At 36.9% G+C, this 13099-nt stretch overlaps 5 protein-coding genes across 10 annotated transcripts; 3 read left to right on the plus strand and 2 right to left on the minus strand.

Annotated features, from left to right (window-relative positions):
• Positions 1–112: 112 nt before the first annotated feature.
• On the minus strand, positions 113–2421 carry LOC139105566 (UPF0193 protein EVG1). Its single transcript, XM_070661754.1, is given in 5 exon segments — positions 113–652; positions 804–947; positions 1030–1184; positions 1186–1330; positions 1459–2421. Coding segments are annotated over 5 exon segments (768 nt in total). The 5' UTR covers positions 1556–2421; the 3' UTR covers positions 113–425.
• Positions 2422–2604: 183 nt separating this feature from the next.
• On the plus strand, positions 2605–6158 carry LOC139105564 (uncharacterized). 6 transcript variants are annotated; one of them, XM_070661745.1, is made up of 6 exons: positions 2605–2921; positions 3172–3300; positions 3385–3559; positions 3686–3771; positions 3842–3977; positions 4222–6158. In XM_070661745.1, the coding sequence occupies exons 2-6, from the start codon at positions 3220–3222 to the stop codon at positions 4413–4415; spliced, it is 672 nt and encodes a 223-aa protein (XP_070517846.1). In that variant the 5' UTR covers positions 2605–2921; positions 3172–3219; the 3' UTR covers positions 4416–6158. The 6 variants fall into 6 exon arrangements, with proteins under 6 accessions (XP_070517846.1, XP_070517849.1, XP_070517851.1 ...); XM_070661748.1 differs by having other exon boundaries at positions 3261–3300; XM_070661750.1 differs by having other exon boundaries at positions 3261–3300; positions 3402–3559.
• On the minus strand, positions 5831–8162 carry LOC139105562 (WD repeat domain phosphoinositide-interacting protein 3). Its single transcript, XM_070661743.1, has 6 exons — positions 7956–8162; positions 7229–7405; positions 6897–7154; positions 6620–6821; positions 6325–6548; positions 5831–6235 (listed from the first exon to the last, which is right to left on the minus strand). Exons 1-6 carry the CDS (start codon positions 8020–8022, stop codon positions 6117–6119), a joined length of 1047 nt encoding a protein of 348 aa, XP_070517844.1. The 5' UTR covers positions 8023–8162; the 3' UTR covers positions 5831–6116.
• A 150-nt stretch (positions 8163–8312) lies between these two features.
• On the plus strand, positions 8313–11827 carry LOC139105556 (uncharacterized). Its single transcript, XM_070661737.1, has 4 exons — positions 8313–8670; positions 8750–8926; positions 9026–9117; positions 9203–11827. Exon 4 carries the CDS (start codon positions 9204–9206, stop codon positions 11544–11546), a length of 2343 nt encoding a protein of 780 aa, XP_070517838.1. The 5' UTR covers positions 8313–8670; positions 8750–8926; positions 9026–9117; position 9203; the 3' UTR covers positions 11547–11827.
• A 129-nt stretch (positions 11828–11956) lies between these two features.
• Positions 11957–13099, plus strand: Mrm2 (Mitochondrial rRNA methyltransferase 2). Its single transcript, XM_070661744.1, has one exon. The coding sequence runs from the start codon at positions 12250–12252 to the stop codon at positions 12985–12987; it is 738 nt and encodes a 245-aa protein (XP_070517845.1). The 5' UTR covers positions 11957–12249; the 3' UTR covers positions 12988–13099.

The raw sequence follows: 13099 nt of genomic DNA on the forward strand, positions 1-13099 counted from the left end.
AGCACGTGTACACTCGCCTTCTTTACTTTTTATTCGGTCTCCTAATTAGGAAGCGACAGGCTGTAGCGTTAATAACATCCGAAAGAAAGAAAAAAGGGGAAGTGAAAGAAAAATGAGTCGTTTGACGAAACTGGCAGCTGCCGTCTTAAAATAAAAAGAATCCGTATTAAATGTAAATAATAATTTCGTGAGCTTTAATTATGATTGTAATCAATTTAATGATCGAAGATGATTTATCTACTTACGATTTTAGACAGTTGAATCATGTTACTTGACATTACCTATGACTCCCTTATGTTTTATCAGGCGATTAAAATGCGATAAAAAAAAAAACTGCTGATCACGTTTGACACAAAATTTAATCTGTTCGGTGTTAATTTGCGGGTATAAATTAGGTGTAAATTACTTTAATGAAAAAGGAGGAATCAGTTTTCTCCTGGTTCAGTCAGCGGGAACAGTTTTGACGATGGTCTCTCATGCTCGAGTAGACAAATCTCTTTTCGCAGCTCGTTGGACGTCTGGCCGTCCAGCGACTCGATCAGCCGTATTTTCTGCGCTATCTCCTGCTGTATTATGGGCCGATACTTGTTGCCCATTCCGAGGCTCTCCATATCGCGCAAGAAATCCATTCTCTCGCGGATCCCTTGAATCACTACGAAAAGCAGAACGATACGGTTTGGCGGCGATGCCAGCTTTCGAAAACGTGCCTTACAAAGTTGACTTAAAATTTCCGACGTTTAAATGATATTTTTTCTGACGAAAATTCCTTGAAAATTTCTGCGTATGCGAGATCGATAACTTACGGTCGTTCAAAAAATCTGCGCTCTCGGGTATCTCCGGCTCTCGTTTAGCTCTGTGAAGGATTTTTGGACCGTGGGGCGTCTCCGGCATATCTTTCCCGTAAGCCATCATACATGCTAAGTGACGCTTTTGTTTTTCCTTGTTGGCTAATTCAAAATTCATGTCATTTAACATGCGTTTCGTATTTTCGGATACTATCTCGAAGAAAGTACTAATTGTGATCGTTACGTAAGGGTGCTGTTCTTCTGTACTGCTCTCTGTCGTAAGCGCCGCTGCTTATAATCGTATCCTGCGAACGCCTCCTCCAAGCACTAGGAAATTTAACCTAGCGAAAATTGTTAACAAAATATTATCTCGAAATTTATTTTCTCGTGACTTTTTTACGTCGCGATATTTACTTGATAATCTTCGGCTTTATTTTTGATTTCTTTTCCTCTGTTGATAGAAGGCGGTAAGGACTCGCCCTTATCTACCGCCTCCTGGATCATTTTCCTTTGTAACATCGTCAGCTTCGATTCCTCCATTAATACTAATATTTAATATTAATTGTGCGTTAAAAATAATTTTAAAAATATCTCGAATTCTTTATTTATGTAGAGCTGACTATATTTTATATCTTTAACACGTATCGATTACTTTGGTTAGTATTTTACTTACATTTGATTAGATTTTTCGTTTCTTCGCTGTACGTCGCCCTTGGGGGATTATGAAACGCACCCACCCCCAAACCGACCCTTTGATAATTGCGCTCCATCAGTTTTAAAATTACGGATTCTCAAGTGCAGCGTGTGATTACGTACGCTAATTACAAACTGCACTGCCGTGAATGTTGCGGTCCTTACGGAGTTACGTTACGGAGTTGCGGCTCGTTAAAACGACAATCACGCATTCATCCCCCACGAGTCCGTAATCTACCATTCCGTGGCACGCGTCGCGTTTCTATGACTACTTGCAAAGATGACTCAACTCGATCGAACTAACTTTCAAATTAGAAATCGTAGGCCATTACTCGTACACGAGTGGATCCAATAACTTCTGCAACGGTTTGCAAACCCACCTGTCCGCACTTAAAATTCAAATTGCTAAAATTTCATATCCGGATCTTCGAATATTTTAAAATGCAGAATCTTTTCGAATGTAAACATTTTTTTAATATATTAATAAGTTTCTCAAATTTTTAGGATTTGAAAAAAATATACATATATGTATATCTAAGATAGTAATAAGATGGAATAAAAATTCTAATTAAGATTTATTTTATCGTAACTAAGTTTGAATTTTTTTTCCACTTGATTTTTATAAAAACGTGACCAATTAAATTAAAAATTACACCCAGATAATTCCTTTCGGATTGCTCTTTACGATAATACGTTTTCCATATCAGAGCTTCGTGTTAATCGAACTTGAACATTTATCCATCAACTGAATCAGCAAATCTTACATCCTATCTGTAAAAAATTAGTGTGACGCCTGAATTATTTCTTTACTAAATTATATATTTCCTTTTCATAGTTTGAAATTGAGGTCTCTCAAAAAATAGCTCGCGCGTATCGCGCGCGTGGCCTTTTCTAGTTTGATTTGAAAAGTATCTTGATCTAGCGAGTCACGCGATTAATTAATATCAAGGAGATGCGTAAATTAGCAATAGTTACTTAAAAGCAGATGCACCCCGTGTGGTAGCGTGCAAGGTGACAGCGCGTGCGCCCGTCGAGCAGTCCGCTGGCAAGATGCCGTTACCAAACATTCTCCAACCTACCCTTGAAGCCACCCTCGCATATTGCGCGTCGCAGGAACCTTGATGAGTTCGACTCCGAGACGCGCTATTTGTTACATTATTTTCTAGCTGGTACACGATCGTATGGTATAGGTGATAGCGGAAACTTGTCACAGATGTTCCGCGATACAAAATCGTCGTAAACCACTCGTTCCATTATCGTAGTGTGTGCAAAGTTATTGATTTCCATCGCGAGCGAACGGTGGTGGTGCGGAGCACACCTGCTGCGAAGGTAAACGACGAAGTGCGTTTCACCTACTTTCGTCACGGCTGTGACTTGGATTGTTTTGAGGTGCGTCTCGACGTGTTGCCAAAGAGTGAGGGGTCCGTGATGGGTTATTAATCGGTAAATCTATGGAGATAAGTATGAGAACGCGATTTGATATTGTTGTCACACGTACTTTACTTGTAAAAAAAGTAATTTGCGCGTTTGTCGGCACGATGTAAACTCGCCTGTTCGTAAAAATCGTAAATCATACAATCGCAAAATACATTTCTTAAAAGATTTCATGATTTTAATAACACATACACACACGTACACTCGCGCACGTAGATGTTTTATAAGTTATATGGAAAATAAATTAATGAACTTTCAGGAGCGTTTCGAGAGCTAGTGTAATCTACGTTAATTCTCAAAAGCCGAGATGAAAATTGGATTGATGAAGAACTTTTTGCATTATTTCAGCCTGAGGCAGGGCACAATACTAATAGCCATATTTCAATTGGTAACACCTATCTCTATGAAATCAATCTCTGAGTATTTAATCCGCTTCGCAGAGACATATGCAGAATTTTAATAAATGTCGTAGTTCTCGTCCGGATTTAGCATGATATTCTTCATTCTGGCTCTGGTGCACGCGATGGGAATTCAAGAAATAGTAGTAAGGGATACCGAAGATGCTCTCGAAAGAGAGGCTCTGGAGGAGATATCGTCGAATCATCTCAATACAAAAAGGATGGATTTAGCCCATCATAATGCAGCCGGTTATTAATATCTAAATTCGTGCACGAAAGTCATGCATGAAAAAAAAAAAAATATATATATATATAACGCTATTTTTCTTATCACATACTTATAATTATTGAAAAGCCACTTGAATGTATTTGCAGAAATGGTATACGCGATGTACTGCGGTCTCGTGATGACAGTTATTCACTTCATCTCCACGATATTACTTCTCTATGGAGCTCTGACGGTAATCGAAATTGCTTAGATAGAATCAAAGGTCGAGATTTTTTTTTATTGATAATGAACGCGTGTTTTAGAATAATCGTCATTTTATGGCACCTTGGATGATGGTCAAGATCACCATTATATCGGCTCTAGCAATCTCACTATTCCTAGTAGAAGAGGACTGTCCTTTCCTTGCCACTCTAGGTGGAAGAGCTGGTATTTGCGAACGTACGTTAAAGTTTAAAATTATTTAAAACACTTGAAAGTTTTCGCGATTTCGTATTTATGATTTTTCAAAGGAAATCCACTTAAGCTCTTTTTTTTTTTTAATTTCAAAACGTGATCGTAAAACAAAAATTAATTTTAAACAATCTATACGATTTAATCTCGAAGAACTTAACATTAGTTTTTTTTTATTATATGAAACATTTTTATAAATGGTTTTTGTTAAGATATAATATAATATTTTCAGGCCTAATCGCTTTTTTCCTGATAATTACAAGCTTTTATGTCTGGTTCGTGGTGTACAGTACTTATAAGGGTCTCGAAACAAAGAAAGGACTTACGCACGAGGTACACAGTATTAAAAAAAAGTACGCAGTACCCGTACCGCTAGAGGTACCAAAGGCGATTCAAGTCTCCGTAAACAAACCCTACGAACTCTAAAAATATTATAAAAAGAATGAAAAATTAATTTGTCGACGAGGATAGGAAAATCCTCGCAATATTGCAAAAGCTGCAAGAATTCGAGCTTTCAGTGGTATAAATGTATTAAAAAACAAAAAAAAAGAAAATATTAAAAAATATGCTTTTAAACAAGTTCGAAAAATTCGAAAGGCAATACAGAGATGGTTGCAGAATCGTGAAATAAAAATGCATTGTCTTGAAAATTAAAAATTGGAAGCTAGTGGAAGGTTTTGTAATGAAAAATGTATCGTACATAAGATGAGATAAACAAAAAGATTTTTATTGCGTACAGCAGTGAAAACTTGCAAGGAATGCGCTTTTCGTGTTTCTCCTTCAAGGCTTCTCCTAATTCTGCCTTGATAAAGTTCACGCATGCTCCTTTAAGTTCGTGCGATAAAATGATTCTCTAATGCGACGCACAGATACTACAATAGTGTTTAGATTGTTCAAAAAGTCGTATATCCACCGTATACTTACATGCGATACACATGCGTTCTGAACTTTCATCTATTAGGATTCTAACAGATAAAAATATTATAAGAAGTAATATCTTTCTGCAAGTGTGCATTTTCCTTCACGCGCAAGACTGAATTTAATTTTATACTACCTATAAACGAGATGTTGAATAATTTACGTTTGGTAGAATGACAACATCGTGAACGCTATTTACGAATTATAAATTAGTTTATTAGAGAAACAGCGGGGCGCAGAATTCTGAATCATGGCATAATCAATTTTATTTCGTACTTAAACTCAACTTATTTGTGTGAAATACAACCTCGTTATCTGCGGCAATAACCGTGTGATACAAAGTGTAGAATTTCCTGTGTATATGTATATTAAATGTATGGAAAAACATAAAAATAAAAATTACAAGTACTTCAGTACGATATAAATGTATAACGACGTGTACATGATATGATTCGATTATAAAACAAAGACGTGTTTAACCGCAAAAAACGGATGCGGTTATAACAATCATTTAAAATCGTCAAAGAGTAATGATGATTATCAATTTTATAATGCATTTATGTATAACGAAAAGATTTGCGGAGGTATAAAACACATGATCAGTAAGGGATACACGATTTCATTGCAAAGCGCTTACTGCGAAGCTACGGAAAATGATTATTTGCTTTTTGCCACAAGAATAATTTATGGCCAACGTTCGCTTTAGTTAGCTGCAGTAGCATTCTTATCTAAAATGTAAGAAAACGTGAGTATCACGCCAACAAGTAACTTGCGATGTCCCCCGTTATCACCTGGGGAAATATTCCTTCTTTTGTTATATTTAAAAATTTGCTCTTTTATCAATAGGCGTCAGCGAATAGGCTCGTGTAACAAGTTTCTGACACATATTTGTTAAAGTAATTTTCGCCTTTAAATTGTCAATCTTTTTCCTTTTTCTTGTTTTTTTTTTTTTTCTTTTTTTTTCTTTTTTTGAAAATTCACGCACAATACGCCAACGAACGATATCACCAACAATCAATAGAACTCTTTCATTTGGTCCTCTATCGTAACGTTTGGTACGAACGTTATTTCCCCTATATAAACAGCTCGAGTGTTGCACTCCATGAATTGCGATGTGTACTCGCTCGTTCTTTTCCTCGGCCGAAATAAGTGAAAACAATGAAGGAACACGAAAGTCATCTTTCGTCGCAATTAGGAGTTCACCGCCGGTTATGTATCCTCCAATGCTTTGTCGTCGGTTAATTCAAGAAACTGCGCGTAAAAGTCTCTCGTGCACTCACCCTTGTTGTTGAACACGAACTTGTAATAACTACCGTCTGCGCATATCACTGCATAGGGGATCGTAAATATGAGACATTGATACGAAGTGTGCAAAGATTTAATTTACATTTTTTTAATTCACAAAATATGTGCTTACCTATGATGCTATTGTTATCTTGACCAAACGCGCACATACACTGGGGACCGCCCGGCACTTGAAATTTGCAGAAACTCCAACTCGAGCTAAAGTATTTTGGCAGGAACGTGGCGGACGCTAAACTAGATTGGCGATTTAGTTTTTGATCTTCAACAGCAAATACGTGTACGGTACCGTGATCGCTGGCAACGCATAGCCACGTAGAATCGTGATTGAAGTTTATGCTGAAAGAAAAACGTACGTTAATTAACGCATCTTGCATACGTATCATCACATTTCTTTTTATAGCGCTTACCAATAGATATTCGCGTGATTCGCTCCTCTTCTCAATTCGTTAATCATGTTGCCGTTTTGTGTATCAAATACTCTTATCAGAGTACCTTTTTCCGAGGCAGTGGCCAATCTGGTACCCTGCAGATTTAAAGCTATGCAAGATAAAGGCGTTTCGTGTGCTTCTATATTTAGAGGCTGCTTTTCTGTGTTAGCCAGATCTATAACTGAAATATAAGTCGCCGGTATTAAATAATACGTTTAACATGCAAAGCATAAATCTCGTTCTTACAAAATCTTACCTTGAACGTGACCATTTTTTCGTCCGGGAAAGGCTAGCAAGGAATTGTTGCTGTTTGGACACAGAACGCATAATCCTCGTGGGTTAGGATTAGTTTCAAATACGTGCAGCTGTTGTGGATTTTGTGTAAACGTATAAACTTTTATGACACCCTCCAGCACTATTACTATCCTATCTCTCCGTAATTTCACTGCTTTCACGGGTACATTGAAATCTAGAGTAATAGCTGGCACTTTCTTTAGATCGTCCCATATCATAACTAAGCACAAACAATATATGTAGCTTCAATTACAATAACAATTTATATCGTACATGTAGAAAGTAAGGGGAAACCTTTGTTTGTTGGGTACATTGGCTTGACTCCGCCGCCAACCAATGCCAGATAATTGCATCTGAACAGCATTTCTACATATCCGAGGCCTCCGTCGCTGAAATCGTGCCTCTCTTTCTCCTTCAGTGGATCACAATTGTACACTCGGAATCCGTTCTCCATGCCACAGGCAAAGCATCCTGCAAATGCGTGACCAGTAGCGATATAATTTTATCTGCTGTATACTTATTTTTCTTGTCAATATTAATCAATTGTCGTTTATATTTACAAAACACGCATACGCCGACGCAGCCGCGAAAGATGACAGAGCTCGATAAACCCGTGCGAAAAAACGTGATATCGCTCGCGAGACAAAGCAAGCAAGAAAGCGAGAAAACTTAAACAAACGCGCCGAACCATTTTATTATTTTACCGCAGTTTTTCACGAAAATCGAGGAAAAAGCTAAGATAAAAGCCTCGCCGCGAAAGGTCGTCGACGTTTCCCGACGAAAATCGCCTCGGTCGATCGATCAACGGGATCACGGCGATGCTCCAGATTTACGTCCGCCCAAAAGAGTGAAAAACGTGGTCCGCAAAGCCGAATCGCTCGTACCCGATCGAACGTCAACGGCACGTTGCGTTCGTCGTCTCCGCGATACGGTTAGTTCGAGACGCAAACGCGGGACGAATCTGACAGGTACGCGGTACGAACGTGCTCCGCTGTCATCGTGATTACCCGCGCGAACGTACCTTGGTCCTGATTAAAACCGGCGTACAGCAGGCCGTTGCCGTGCGCGTTACCCGCGGTGAGGTTCATCGTGGCTCACTCCGTCGACGGAAACATCCGGGCTCAGTTATGTATCTCGCGTTCTCGCACCGCGACTCCTGCTCTCGGTCACATCGCCGCCGGTCCACGAGCAGGTCGTCCACGACAGCGACACTTCCCTGCCGCTACGAGTGTACGTCGCATGTGTGTGCGCGCGCGCTTCTAGAAGATCCCTCTGACACGAGATACGTTCTGGTCAGCTGAATCTGGCTGCACTCGCTCGGAGCCTTTCTCTTTTCTTCCAACGTAGAGGAAGGAAGACGATCTCTGGCACAGCCACTTCAGCTGAAAGAAACAGACCGAAGGTTCGCTTCGCTTGTTGAAAACCCGGCTTGATGTTGATAGGATTCTGTCTCTAGTTCTTTTTCCGTTATCTTTCGGCGTCGTTATTTCTTTCTCTATCCTCGGAATGTACCAAAAGTGTCAGCCGTCAGGGAGACGTTGTGCTATCACGGTGGTGGACTATAGGCATTATAGCTATACTCAGGTTTTGTTTGGCAAGCAGGTATAAAATACATGACGCAGAGTGCATCTCGTTTTTGTGGGCAAAGTTGAAAGGCTACGAGCTATATTTTAATCCTGTTGAAAACACGAGGACACGGAAAGAACAATTCTTTTTATTAATATCACGTCAATCAGGTTTAGTTGAATATTTTATATTTCTTATTTTTCCCTCTTGTCAATGTCTAAGGCAAATCTTTTTTCTGATTTAATACAGAAAAACAACACGGAATGTACGAAACCAATCAACATTTTTGAAGCAGGATACTCCTTTTTGTTACATCTGAATGTCTATAATACTCTCATTAATATCTGTTATTTTTTTATGAGAAATAGAGTGTTTAATGTACCAAATTTTTAATTTAATAATTAATGGATATTAATTGAACTCAATGTAAGTATTTGGACTATTTTTTATATCCTTAAGCTTGAATAATTATTTTAAGGATGCACAGACAAAAAATTCTAATTATAAAATAATTTTTCTTTTTAGCTACTTTTTAAAGTAAAATGTTTATTAGCATAAAAAAATTCTAGCCCAAAGCAATTAACTCTTCAAATTATATAATTATTGAGCATTCTCAGGTATTTGCAATCTGTTTAATTAGTTAGGTTAATTTATGTATGATAAATACTAGATATTTTTTGTTTTTATGTATTTGTATTTTAGTATGGAAACATCTGATGATACAGAAAAGAAAAAAGTGAAGAAAACATTTCCAGAAAGCTGGCTTAATAATGAAGAATTTAATTCTTGGGTTCGAAGAGTTCCTTATGACGCCACTCTCTTTCATTGCCTAGTATGCTCAAAAAACTTTAATTGCAGCTCGTTATCGCATGTAAAAAGACATGCAAACTCTATGCAACATAAAAAAAATTTAACAGAAAATACATTTTGTTCTGATAGTGATAAAATAATTTTGAAGAAAAAGTCATTTCGCAAGAAATTATTTAGGCAGCAGTGGTTAGATGTCGATGAATTTAGGCCTTGGTTGAGCGAAGTTCCAAACGATCCTAGTTCGTTTTCTTGTAAGATTTGTGCGAAAGTTGTTTCTGGCGGTTTATCACAAATCCATCGCCATGGAAAATCCGTCATGCATAAAACTAATTTTGAAAAATATATACAAATGAAAGAGGATGAATTGAATGATGAATTAAATGTGCTAAATAACGAAGAGCATATGCTTTTTGAGGACCAGAAAAAAATAGCAGAGATTCGCTACGCAGCATTAATAGCTGAGAAAACTATTCCACTCGAGACTGCAAAAATAATATTAAACTTTTTTCAAGACATATCGAAAAATCCTAAAATACTACAAAGTATGTGTATGGGCCGCACAAAATGTTCAAATATAATTTCAAATGTACTATGTCCAATAGAAATGAAACGCGTTGTAAAGATTATTCAAAATGTAAAGTTTTCTATTTTTATTGATGAAACTTTAAGTATTTCGAAAGAAAAGTGGCTAACATTTCACGTTAGATATGTCAATCCTGATACCTTGGAAGTTCACTCGCAATTAATAAAGCTAATGGATATCGACACTACTGATTGCAGCGAGGAAAAATTATTCAATACATTCGAATATGAAATGTGGAAGCTTGAAATACCTATTTCTAATATTATAGCTCTAACGTGTGATAGCACCTCTGAATCAAGTGAAAAACATTTTTTCTTTAAAAAAAGATTGGAAGAGCTGTGCGAAAATATTATAATAATATCGTGTCCCTGCCATTCCGTGACTTTAGCTATGAATAATGCGTGTATTAATATACCTGAGACTTGTGAAGATTTTGCAAAAAAAGTTGCAAGTTGCATTACAAATAATTGTAAGCGAAATTATATTTTCCGTGAATTTTCCGATTGTTTCCAAGAAAGGAACTATATACTTTTAAAACTATTTGACATGCGTTGGCTCTCTCATCACATGTATATTAAAAAACTTATTGAATTTTGGGATGCCATAGAATGTGTTTTAAGCGAATCGATTACAAGTGAAAATATAAAATCTGGGGAAAACTTGTTATGCGTTATGCAAAGCGTAGACACAAAAGCATATTTGCTGTTCCTACAATACAGTTTACAGCCGTTTACCACATTTAGTGCATTTTTCCAGTCTGTGGAAACGAGACTTCCTTTCTTACAGTCGAAATTGTTGGAGCTTTTGGGAAAAATTTGTAGTAATTTTTTAAAGAGTGAAATATTAGACGAGCTGGATATACAATTGCCAATATTCAATAGTACTGATAATCATAAACCATTAGTTGATATTGAAGTAGGAAAAGAATGTGAGGATTATTTAAATCAATTATTGAATGATGGGTATACGGATGAAGTTGCAACAATTCGGCAAAACTGCTTACAATTTTATATTACCGCGGCTGAGGAAATATGTGAAAAATTACCGATTAATAATGAATTTTTGTCGACGTTAAGCATTCTTCTACCGGACGTAGCTTTATCAAATAAGATAGACAGGCAGGCAGTATTCGATACCCTTTCTTTTATTGCGAAAACTATGTTAGGTACCTTTGACGAAGATAACTTAAGGAAAGAATGGTCCAGTATAAGTATAGATTTTATAACGGAGAAAGACTACTTAAGGAAATTAAATTTCGACGACATGTGGAAACATATTTTACAGAGTCGATATTCAACAAATGAATTAAAATATCCAGTCTTAACGTCGCTTTTAAATTCTATTAGAACACTTCCTAATTCAAACGTTGATCCAGAAAAGATATTGTCTTTTTTGATAGATACAAAGACAAAGAAACGAAACAAATTATCATCGAGCGCTGTAAATGCCACTTGTGTAGTAAAATCAGCATTAAAATCCAGAAAAGAGACTGCTTTAAACATGGATGTTAGTACAGAACATTTGTCTCTTATGACGTCGGATAAGTTATATCTTAAATGTCTTAAAAAACCAAAGAGCAGTCAATTGCAAACTACAGATGAAGAGGGACCAGATACTGCCGGCCCTTCCTTTATTAACGATACGCAAACGTAAAAAGAATTTAATTGTTTCATTTCGTTTTTCTCTTACGACATTATGCCGTGTAATTATTGTAATTATATGTAAACTAAAATGTGACTTCTAAAAAACGCTGTGAAGGATGTATCGCGCTTATCACAAAAATAAATAAGTGTGTTAAAAATATGTATATTATTTACAAAAGACTATATTTGAATAATACATGCTTTGTGATAAAGCAAGTATAATGTATAATATGATGTAATGAAAGAAAATAATAGACACGAGTATAGGTATAAATATTTCACGTTACAACATATTGCGTCATTTATTGTATCACGGCTTTGCATTAATTACGTAGGACAAATTTCGATACACCTATAATAAAACATTGATGTTTGCGAAACATTAACGTTTTATTTAATGCTTTCTAGCATTATTACTTTTATTGTAACCGCCAAATAAAACTCACGATTAGTTCAACGTTTCTGGCAGCACAGACGCGATAGGCAGCATGGCGAAGCTCACGATCACAGTTCTGCAATATTGACAGTTTATTTTCCACACTCATTTATCTTTTAATTAGTTGAACAACTTGCACGCACGAGTGATTGTTAAAAACATATAGCTTTCAGTCTGTTGAGAGAGAAATATTCGTTCTCAAAGAATTTCAAAGCCGAGGATTTGCGCTGAACAACTCCGTGCACAACAAGGTTAGATCGCATTGTTATACTCCGCGATGAAGTTCTTTTTTAAGAGCATCTGTATCAGAAGTGTACACACTAGTTGCGCGCTGCTCAAGGAGACTCCGCAAAATTTAAAGGGCAAAAAACACAGCTCGCAGCTGTGGCTGACCAGGCAGTTACAAGATCCTTACGTAGAGAAAGCAAAACAGGAGAATTACCGATGTAGAAGTGCGTTTAAACTTTTGGAAATCAATGAGAGGTTCAAGATTCTTAGTCCAGGTATGACTGTCATAGATTGTGGAGCGGCGCCTGGCAGCTGGACACAGGTTGCCACTAATCTTACCAATTCACATGGCAAGAAAAAGTGTCAAGTAGGCAGGGTATATGCCGTCGACAAACTTCCATGTTATCCTGTACAAGGTGCAACTGTACTAGGGAACACAGATTTTACAAACGCCAAGACACAAGAGACGTTGAATAAATTGTTGCAAGGTGACAAGGTGGATATTATCTTGTCTGACATGGCTCCAAATGCATCTGGTATACGAGAGATAGATCATGCCTGTATAATGTTACTTGCTTACTCTGCCCTAAAATTTGCTCTACAAGTCAGTAAAAAGCAGGGGACATTTGTTGTAAAAATCTGGGATGGTAGTCAGTCACAGCAGTTTCAAGAGAATCTATTAAAGTTTTATCAAAGCGTCAAAATAGTCAGGCCTAATGCAACAAGAGATGAATCAACTGAACACTTCTTTCTGGCTAGAGGATTCAAGGGTCTTAAGACAAGTTGAAGTAGTTAATGTTTCCATAGATGTAATATTTTAATTGCAGAATATAAAGATGTGCGTGTGTGTATGGATAGGTTATATAAATAAAAAAAAAGTACAATAATTTGATATTATA

This window comes from Cardiocondyla obscurior, linkage group LG09 (genome assembly GCF_019399895.1).
Source record: "Cardiocondyla obscurior isolate alpha-2009 linkage group LG09, Cobs3.1, whole genome shotgun sequence".
NCBI lineage: Eukaryota > Metazoa > Arthropoda > Insecta > Hymenoptera > Formicidae > Cardiocondyla > Cardiocondyla obscurior.